Source organism: Branchiostoma belcheri, unplaced genomic scaffold (assembly GCF_001625305.1).
Source record: "Branchiostoma belcheri isolate BF01 breed outbred unplaced genomic scaffold, Haploidv18h27 scaffold10, whole genome shotgun sequence".
Classification (NCBI taxonomy): domain Eukaryota; kingdom Metazoa; phylum Chordata; class Leptocardii; order Amphioxiformes; family Branchiostomatidae; genus Branchiostoma; species Branchiostoma belcheri.
The window spans coordinates 3,957,527-3,966,868 of NW_017802380.1; the positions used below are offsets into that span (position 1 = coordinate 3,957,527).

General features: G+C 42.0%; 2 protein-coding genes across 3 annotated transcripts in view; one reads left to right on the forward strand and one right to left on the reverse strand.

Annotated features, from left to right (window-relative positions):
• The window catches only part of LOC109470313 (histidine ammonia-lyase-like), a 12,709-nt gene extending 7,900 nt beyond the window's left edge, over window positions 1–4,809 (forward strand). The window contains exons 16-21 of one of the 2 annotated variants that reach the window (XM_019769227.1): window positions 17–103; window positions 455–589; window positions 954–1,062; window positions 1,287–1,356; window positions 1,632–1,676; window positions 2,525–4,809. In XM_019769227.1, the coding sequence (XP_019624786.1) occupies window positions 17–103; window positions 455–589; window positions 954–1,062; window positions 1,287–1,356; window positions 1,632–1,676; window positions 2,525–2,653 (575 nt within the window). In that variant the 3' untranslated portion in view covers window positions 2,654–4,809. The remainder of the gene's footprint in view (window positions 1–16; window positions 104–454; window positions 590–953; window positions 1,063–1,286; window positions 1,357–1,631; window positions 1,677–2,524) is intronic. The other variant, XM_019769236.1, reaches the window with a different exon arrangement.
• A 23-nt stretch (window positions 4,810–4,832) lies between these two features.
• Window positions 4,833–9,117, reverse strand: LOC109470743 (probable imidazolonepropionase). Its single transcript, XM_019769814.1, has 11 exons — window positions 8,810–9,117; window positions 8,303–8,409; window positions 8,051–8,115; window positions 7,752–7,915; window positions 7,493–7,606; window positions 7,048–7,191; window positions 6,715–6,796; window positions 6,250–6,374; window positions 5,825–5,918; window positions 5,438–5,598; window positions 4,833–5,029 (listed from the first exon to the last, which is right to left on the reverse strand). The coding sequence occupies exons 1-11, from the start codon at window positions 8,956–8,958 to the stop codon at window positions 4,939–4,941; spliced, it is 1,296 nt and encodes a 431-aa protein (XP_019625373.1). The 5' UTR covers window positions 8,959–9,117; the 3' UTR covers window positions 4,833–4,938.
• Between the last annotated feature and the right edge of the window lie 225 nt (window positions 9,118–9,342).

Here is a 9,342-nt window from a genome sequence, read left to right on the forward strand (position 1 = left end):
GACATTGTTGTTGCAGCATTGAGTGAGCTGCCAGCCTTTCTAGTGGAGGAGGGAGGTCTGAACTCTGGCTTCATGATCGCACACTGCACGGCTGCTTCTCTGGGTGGGTTTATCATCTGTCATAAACCATGATATTCACAGAAGGAAAACATTATGCTTTTTTCTTCAAACATGTAAGGTCAATGACCTGGTGGACCAGAAATCTTCACCAGGGTATCTAGTGCTGTATCAGACACCTTTGGTGTTGGGTTACATTATGTAGCAAGTTGCAGGACAGAGCTGGAGAGGCTACTCACCATATATGTCTTTGATATCACACAATCATGTTATAGTGCTGACACAATATTGTCTAAATTTTGTATTTTGGCCATTTTATTTGATTCCTTTAACTGGTCACAAAAGGCAGGTTAGACTGTATCTTCATCTACAATTCTCCTTCAATTCTCCTCCACAGTATCAGAGAACAAGGTCCTGACCCACCCGTCTTCTGTGGACTCCCTGTCCACCAGCGCTGCTACCGAGGACCACGTGTCCATGGGCGGCTTCGCTGCTCGCAAGGCTCTGCAGGTCGTGGAACATGTGGAACAAGGTTGGCACAGTGTTCTAGATATTATGTGTTACTTCTTTGAGACATTCACAATTGTTCAGTCATGTACATTGTGAGTAAAACATGTACAAGTGACCACAGCTACATAAGGACCACCTGGCACCTGGCTATTGTGACCATATCTTGGTGGTCCCTTAGAACCCTGTCTATAGTGATACCTTAGTGGTAATACACAATACAAAATGATTTGTCAGCCAAAACCATGATACAATACTGGATAAACTATGTAACTTGAAGTGATTTTTCTACCCATCTGCCCACCCAATCATGTTTTCAAGAGTATGAAACCTTGTACAGCCCTTGTTTGATGTTAACAAACATAATGTTGGGGATTTCTTCCCCTCAGTCCTTGCGATCGAGCTGCTGGCAGCGTGCCAGGCTATCGAGTTCCTGCGGCCGCTCCACACCACCGTACCGCTGGAGAAGGTGTACGACCTGGTCAGAAATGTGGCAGGGTGAGGGATTACACAAATTATTACATGGCCAGAAATCAAAAGTAACCATGTCTTAATATAAAGCAAGTTTGAACTGTAATTTCCAACACAAGAAATTGGAAATGCTCATTCCCTGACAAAAACTGGAGTTGAACAGTAAAAAATTTGGGTCTCATTTCTTGTGTTAGAAACTACACTTTGCTTCATAAACTTGAGTAAATGTGTGTTCTGTTCTGTTTGTCCAGCCCCTGGGACAAGGATCGCTTCATGTCGCCTGACATTGACGCAGTCACCAGGCTGTTGCGGGATGGGGAGGTAAGATTGTGTGTGCCAAGTTTAAAAAAAAACTCTGTTGCAGCTTGTGTTTGCACTGAAGTCCCTTCACAGTACATGTAGTTGTGTTTAATTGCAGCCATCCCAAATAGTGTTGATATTTTAGTTCTTTGCACATATTGTACATATTGTATTTTAGCATGAATGGTAGCATGTGTTATTTTGCTGGGGGTACAGTTCACTGAAGGACTGTCACTATTGCAGAATCATCCTGTCCTTTTTTCATCATTTTTTTTTTCACACACATTTTGCTGTAGGCTTGGGAAACTGTGAAACCTTACCTGGATGAGTACAAGAGAGAGGTAGTAGATCTAGAGAATCATAGGGTGACAATATGGGGTGTTTTTCTAGTTTTCATTTTTTCATGGCCAATGTGCTTCTTTTTTTAAATCGGCCATACAAATCTAACAAGTTGCTTAACAGAACTCTTTATTATTGGGGGCTGTGTCCTGAAGTAGTATGAATTTGTTATGAGAAGCAGTATTGTTCGATTTGTATGCTCTTGCATCACGCCCTTTCTCCTTGGTGACCCTCAGGTTTTGGTCAGCTTTTAGTTGAAGGAAAGGCCAGGTGTTTCTCTGGGCAGTGGTAACTCACTGTCACTGTTGGGAATGGTGAAGTTATCATATACTTGATAGCTTATTCTATTGAGTACTAACGGCCAAGGGCTCTTTGTGCTGTTCTTAACCCTCATACACAAGTTTATATATAAAAGGTGGGTTTTTTTTATGAGACAAGAACTCAGACCTCATATACAGACGAGGGCTCTAGCCAGCACCTGTTTTTCTGTCAATATTGCAGGAACTCTGCGGTGTGTGGCAGAAAAAAAAAATGAAACAAATGCCTCTACTTTTGAAGAAAATCAACAAAAAAACATTCAAACCACTCTCAACCCATGATTTGCTTCTCAAAATGCAGGAAATTGCATTTTGGAAGGCTTGAAAATCCTAAATTTCCAAGGGCATCATGCCTAGATTGTGAGCGCCTTCGCCCAGACTTAGTCACCAGCCTAGGCAGCTTAGTCACCAGCCTAGGCAGCTTAGTCACCAGCCTAGAAAAAATTCCAGCAGGCTAGAGCCCTGATGCAGACTACAACCAGGACTACAACAAGTAGGTCCTTTCTAACCCTGCCGTCCGTTTTCCATCGCAGGTTTGGGGAGCGGCCAAGCCGTACCTGGACGACTTCCACGAGCGTGAGGTCAAGGAGCTGAGGCTGGGGTCTCCCACCAGTAGTTACCTCTCAAACCTGCCTCTACATCAGCTCAGGATGGGCCCCTGAACGCCTGGAGGAGACCTAGTTGTACACTAGGAATGTCTCCAATACTCTACAACAAAGCTTGGACAAAAACATCTCGCAAGAGAAAATTTTACCTTTTTTCTGTTATTTTTGTTGGTTCTGTACTTACTTGGACAGTATAAACTGATGTTTAAGTTGTACATTCATGTGTACAATGTGTTTTTAAAGCATACAAAATGTCTTCAGAAAATTCTTGAAGAGAACTGAAAGGCTAATCCAATGGTTGACTCTCTGAATACACTGAGGATAGTTTTGTGAGTTCATTTGAATTCTTTTAACATTAAAAAAGATCTCAACAGTGTATGAGAGCACCATGTTAATGTTCTACAAAGGAAAAATATTGTCATCTCTACCATTTTGTAATAACCTGTTTTGCTGTCAATTGTTGATGTACTGTGAAGAATTTTCCAGAAATATTTTCATTAGGTATTAAGACATCCAGGTAACTTCCCTTATACCTCAGTTTCTCACACATTATGTACTAGTAACTTGTACTTAGTAATACAAATACTTGAATGTATGAATAGAAAATGGTGCATTACACTTGAGAACTGTGTAGCTGGGGACAGTAAAAGTATTGAAACTCAGATAAAAATCTGATCATGCTGCTAGTAATATTGCGATAATCACTGCAAAATGTAGAAGCAATACATGTACATGATGTACATGTAATTACTAGTATGATAATATAAGCCATGCTTATACATTGCTGCAAAATTGTGCTTCTATTTTGTGATAAAATTCTACACTATCGAGCTTGCAAGGTACTGCTATTGTCCCACACTACCTTCTCTTTGAGAGAACATTTTTCTCTACCACGTAGGAAAAATAAGCAATCAGCAAAGTAGGGAAAAAGCTTGAAACAAACTGCAAAGTAGGAAAAAAAGCTTCAAACCATCAGCAAAGTAGACAATATGGTCTGTCATCATGACAAATCCTTGTACATGTACTAAAATATTGGCAGTTGGATGTTATAGGTATGAAGTAGGTATACGTGTTGTGTATATACATGTAGGACGTAGGAGTTTTGCCTTACAGTATTTGCCTTCTGAATGAACTTGATGTGCGAAAGCCAGAGTCAAAGCAAGACAGTACATGTAGCTTGACTGAGTGTGAAACTTAGAAACATGGGAAGGATGAATGGGAGTGTATGAGATGAAAATCAAGGCTATCAAAGAGGAAGATGACAATGTACCAAGTTGAGGAGAATGGTGTGTGTTGTATTGGGTGTTAACATTATTGATCACTTAATAGTGCACCAATACTATACAATATTCTATTTTGTGCATGAATGTATTCTCTACCATTATAAATCAATGCAAACGTAGTTGCGACACTGAGCCATCAGCAAACATTGAAAAACTTCACAGTAGTAGGTGTTTTCAAAATTTAATGTTAAAATACAGTCTACAATGTCTGTATGGCTTAAAACTCAACCTGAATGCAACAAGAATTGTACAGAGAATACTATCTGTAACAGCCAATGAAATCACAACTCATGTTTGTGGATGTCAAAATTGACATCAGGACTGCTTGACCAATCAGAATGCCTGAGAAATGGGACAAGCTGATTGGTTGGATATCTATGCATTATAATGGTAAGCTCTTGTTGTGTTCAAACCTTCCCTAGATGTCTAAGCCATTGAAAGCTTTATGAGCCGTAGCCACTTTCAAGGGAACCAATTCATGCATATACATGTACCGGGGTATGTAGAGAAACTAGGGATCATAATTCATATTAAATGTAGAATTCTAATCTTGAGTTGTGTATGGTTTAAGGTTGAATTGTCTGTTGGGACTGCATCAAAATAAAACCATGACTACAAGATTTATTACACCTTTGTCTTCTTGTTTGCAACACTTTAGATTTCCAAAGTCTTCAGCTTGAGTGTGGTGCTGAACCTACTTTATAACCTCACCTCCCATTGGTTGTGTCTTTGTAGGGCAGGGCTTATTTAATCATGAGCCAATGAGCATTTAGGATTCCAGTTTACAATTTTCACTTTTTTTGCACCACCACCAACGCTGGTCGCACCAGGGGCAACAGCCTTTCTCCTGGATGTTTTGCCCCACAAGAGGTCCAGTATGACATAGATGTCAGGGCTAGAAATACTTTTTTCCGCATACCTGCACTGCACCGTTCTAACCTTTGAACATCAAACTCTAAACATTGTTTAAAGCTATCTAATGATAATGCCCCTACTGTACTTGGTGACAGTGAGCTCCACTCTGCGATAGTTTTAGGAAAGATGCGGATGTAGAGTCTGTCATGCTGCACTGTGGATGACCTCCCCCTTCTTAACCACATACTTGATGAGATGGTCGTGACCTGCCAGCTGATAGATCAGGTGTTCCCACCTGGGAGGACAGAGTTTAAAGGGTAAAGGTTAAAAGGGAAATGTATAGACCAAAATAAAACATGCAGATTTTGTTCACACCAACCTGTAATAAGAACAAATTGTTAAGTACAAAAGACAGACCTGTGGGTTGTATTATCAACTGACAAACATTCTACTAAGCACATGTATGGAGGATACCAGTAGTACATATATTTACCTTAACAATACAATTCTAATAACAGTAATTTGATGGTTTGATGTCATCCATAAATAAATCACTGACATACAAAAGCTGAATTAATAATTCTTAAAACAAAATTTCTGAAAAACAATTTTATGGAAGGACAATCATTCACTTATGTCCCAAATAATGCAAATGTATGGCTGTTCCTTCTTGGAATTCCTTTTCCTAGTATTCCAGTCTTACCTTGGAGCGTCGATGATGACCAGGTCTCCCACTTTCCCCACCTCGAGTGACCCGTGGGTCTCCGCCCTCCCTAGCGACGCCGCTGCATTTATCGTGGCAGCCGCTAGGGACTCGTTCATCGACATGCGGAAGTTCACACAGGCCAGGTGCATCGTCATTGGCTGAAATACAAAACTTTTTCATCACTTTCTCATAAAAGGGAAGGCATTTTTATCCAAATATTGAGGTAAAGTCCTTTTAAAAAGTTGATACGCAATACACAAATGTATTTTGAGCTGTCAACCTAGACATAATTAGCTACTACTACTTCATTCTTCTGAAAGATTAAAGAATGCTCCAATCCAGAGCTGTCACAAAAAATTATTAACTGTGACATACTGTACCCACCATGGATAGACAGAAGGCGTTTGGGTTGAAGTCGCTTCCCAGGGCAACCACCACGCCGCTGTCAATCATCTTTCTGGCAGGGGGAGGAGTCAGCCTGGAACACAGGTCACAAGGTCAACTTTTCTACTTAAAACATTCCTATATCAAAGATGGATCCATTATTTCACTACTATAACATGCATAGTAGCATGCAATGGATGATGGTACTGCGATGCAGAGCCCATTACACTCTACCCCCTAAAGTTAGTTACCCATTTTACACCTGTGTGGAGTGAGGAAAGTTGTGTGGAGTGAGGAGAGTGCCTTTCCCAAGAACACGAAATGGAAATGCCAGGGATCGAACCCGTGACCTCTCGATCTCATGTCCACTGGCCTCACCACTCGGCCATTCTGCGCCACCGTATAGTAACGTATACCACAGTTACCTGAGGATATAAGCAGTTGTAGGTAGAATGACCGCCACAGATCCAGAGTCAGCCATGGCCTTGATGCCAGCATCACTGATCTCCTCCAGGTGACTGATGGCTCGAGCCTTCAGCTCAGCACCCAACTAGTATACCAGGACAAATCAAGACCCTAAGTTACTTACATGTGTGTGTTAAGGATACTTGACTATATATATATGCTCATGTAAACACATAGATAGCTTCACAATTTTTCTTTTCTGTATCAGACACTGTCTGTACTTTTATTGCCAGTATGACTGCCCTTTGGCATCAATTACAAAAGGATTTGAATGCCTTTTGAAATGCAAGAATGTTGTCTTCTGGACCTGTTGCCAAAATCTTAAGTTTAAGATGTCTGAGAAGAAAGGGAATTCAAATTGGCCTTAGCCTTGTAGAGTTATGTGAACACAGGCTAATGAGTGAGTACATGATCTTTAATCATACCTCAGCTGAGTTCATGGGATGGAGTTCATCACCGTGGAAGTTGATGGCTAAACCTGTCTCCACACCGGCCTGGAGAATTCTCCTGGAATGATGGAAAAACAACCCTTGATCTTCAAGATTGCAAGACCTACAAAATATCACCATTTGACCACGACAAACTAGTAGGCCAAACACTTGCTCCTTTCCATCCCTACGTCTCATTTGTGTTTATATTGTATTCAAAATTTTTTAATCTACAGTTGGGAGGAGTGATGCTACATATGTGTGATTACCATATCAAAATTTCCTGGACAAAATCCAGATCTTTGCCAAATAACTCCATTGTATCATTACCTTGTGGAGTCCACATCAAAGACGCCCTTCTCACAGAACACGTCAATGTTGTCCACCTCCAGGTCACCTGACTTCATCAACTCTCGTAACCGTGGCAACTGTACGTTGATTACATCATCAGTGGCCTGCTCCATGGTGCTACCCCTACAGAAACCAAATAAGGAAAATGAGTAATTACTGTGGTACTGAGCGGGAACTGACCTTGGTACTGAATGCGCGAAACAGAAATTACTCCACAAAAAGTATGTGTGCAACGTACAAAATACTGGCCTCGGTACTGAGCGTGCTCCACAGAAGGTACTGACCTTGGTACTGAGTGTGCTCCACAGCAGGTACTGACCTTGATACTGAGTGTGCTCCACAGCAGGTACTGACCTTGGTACTGAGTGTGCTCCACTGAAGGCACTGGCCTTGGTACTGAGTGTGCTCCACAGCAGGTACTGACCTTGGTACTGAGTGTGCTCCACAGAAGGTACTGGATATCTCGATGGGCAGTTCTCTCTTGGCTCTCTGTATAACCCTCAACATCTTCATCTCTGTTTCTACCTCCAACCCATATCTGTAAAGAATTAAAGACACAACTACTAACTTTTCACACTTCACACATAATCCCCTTCAACACTGACACTGTGAGATGATTTGTTAGCAGAGGAATGTGAAGACTATAGTCATTGATTGTGTTCTGAATAAAGACACTGTCTTACCCACTCTTACACTCCACCAGTGTGGTGCCTGCCCGGACCATCCGCAGCAGTCTGTCCCTGAACAGTGTGTACAGCTCGTCCTCCGAGGCGCGCCGCGTGTGCTCCACGGTGAAGTTGATTCCTCCGCCGGCTTTGTGGACCTCCATATATGTGGCACCGGCCAACTGGGTCCAAGAATCAGAAAATATTTCAGAGTTGATAAAAGTCTTTACATCCAAGTCCATTCAAACACAATACAGGCATACTATACCATGTACCAGTATACAAACAAATCCTGTGTATGCAACTTGAAGTTGTACCTTCATGGCAAACTCGTGGACCCTGTCCCCTGCCCAGACTGGGTGGGTGTGGCCGTCAATCAGACCTGGAGTGGGTGAGAGTGTCAATTTTTATGTGATCTCAAACCAGTTAAGCTGAAATGAACAATGTATGCTACTTTGTATGAACAAAGCTGAAGTGGGAAGTGTAGATGTCAAGTTAGACCCAGTTTTTGCACAAGAAAATTTAGTTAATCCTTTGCTGAAAGGCAAATTTACAGTAATGTGACATACCAGGTAATATACTCATCCCAGCTGCATCTATGACTCTGTCAAACTTGGTGCTGCCATACTTCTGTTGTATGTCTGCATCATGTCCAACTGCCTCTATCAGTCCATTGCTGTAGGATACACACACATTTCAGCATTCAAGTTTCAACATAATGATTTTGATCAGAAACAAGAATTCAATGCTTTTGAGAATTTATTGTTTTTAGTCATTATAATGAATTTCTGGCCAACAGACTCACTGCCAAAACCTGCTGGCTCCAGGACAGCTCCCTGTGTCTGCAGTACCATAACAAGCCCTTGGGGGGCCAAAATCTAATCATTTCGAGATCTCAACAAGAAATATCAAGTCAGTCCATCAAAACCTTCTCAGACACACACACACGCCAATGCCACCGAAAACATAACATTCCTGGCGACGGTAATACTATAGCAAACAAACAAACAAACACTGAAACAGACAGGCAGACAAACAGACAGACCAAGGGCAAACAGACAAACAGACTAACCAACCTTCCGACGACCAGGCTGACCCCGTTGTCCCCGTCCTGTTCCAGCGAGGCGAGTGTTTTCATCTCCTCCCCGCGCAGCGCCCTCTCCCCCGCCCGGCACACCAGCACCGCCTGCCGCGCCCCGCGGACCAGCAGCTTACCTCCTGACATCCTCAACAATGCTGTAGGTGGCTGTCTTCTTGAAGACGACTAGAAAGGGAGAACTTGACCGCCAAAATGTCGACAATAACTTCACGTGGACATTTTCAGACACACCCCCAAATTTTCACGAAGTGGGCCAATGAAAATCGAGATAACAAACGGTGACTAAAAGAGACCTGGGTAGCCATTGGTCTATTTAGTTGTCTTAATTTTCAACCTTCAGAAATCAAATCTAGCGCAGATTCAACCCTTTGCATATTAAAGACTTGATTTAAAAAATGTACCGTTTGTTTTTACAGCAAATATTTTCTATGGCGAGGCCTGTGGCGAGGGACGGAAATTTTCCCAGGAAAAACTCACCTTTGACCTCCATCTCTTATTTACATAAAATGG

Bases quoted from the DNA above. Each gene is read 5' to 3' on its own strand.
- LOC109470743 (XM_019769814.1), bottom strand. From the start codon at position 8,958: ATGTCAGGAGGTAAGCTGCTGGTCCGCGGGGCGCGGCAGGCGGTGCTG. The intron at 7,607-7,751 runs GTAAGACAGTGT...AATTCTTTACAG, and splicing joins CTGGTGGAGTGTAAGAGTGG to ATATGGGTTGGAGGTAGAAA. The intron at 5,599-5,824 runs GTGGGTACAGTA...TTTGTATTTCAG, and splicing joins ACGCCTTCTGTCTATCCATG to CCAATGACGATGCACCTGGC.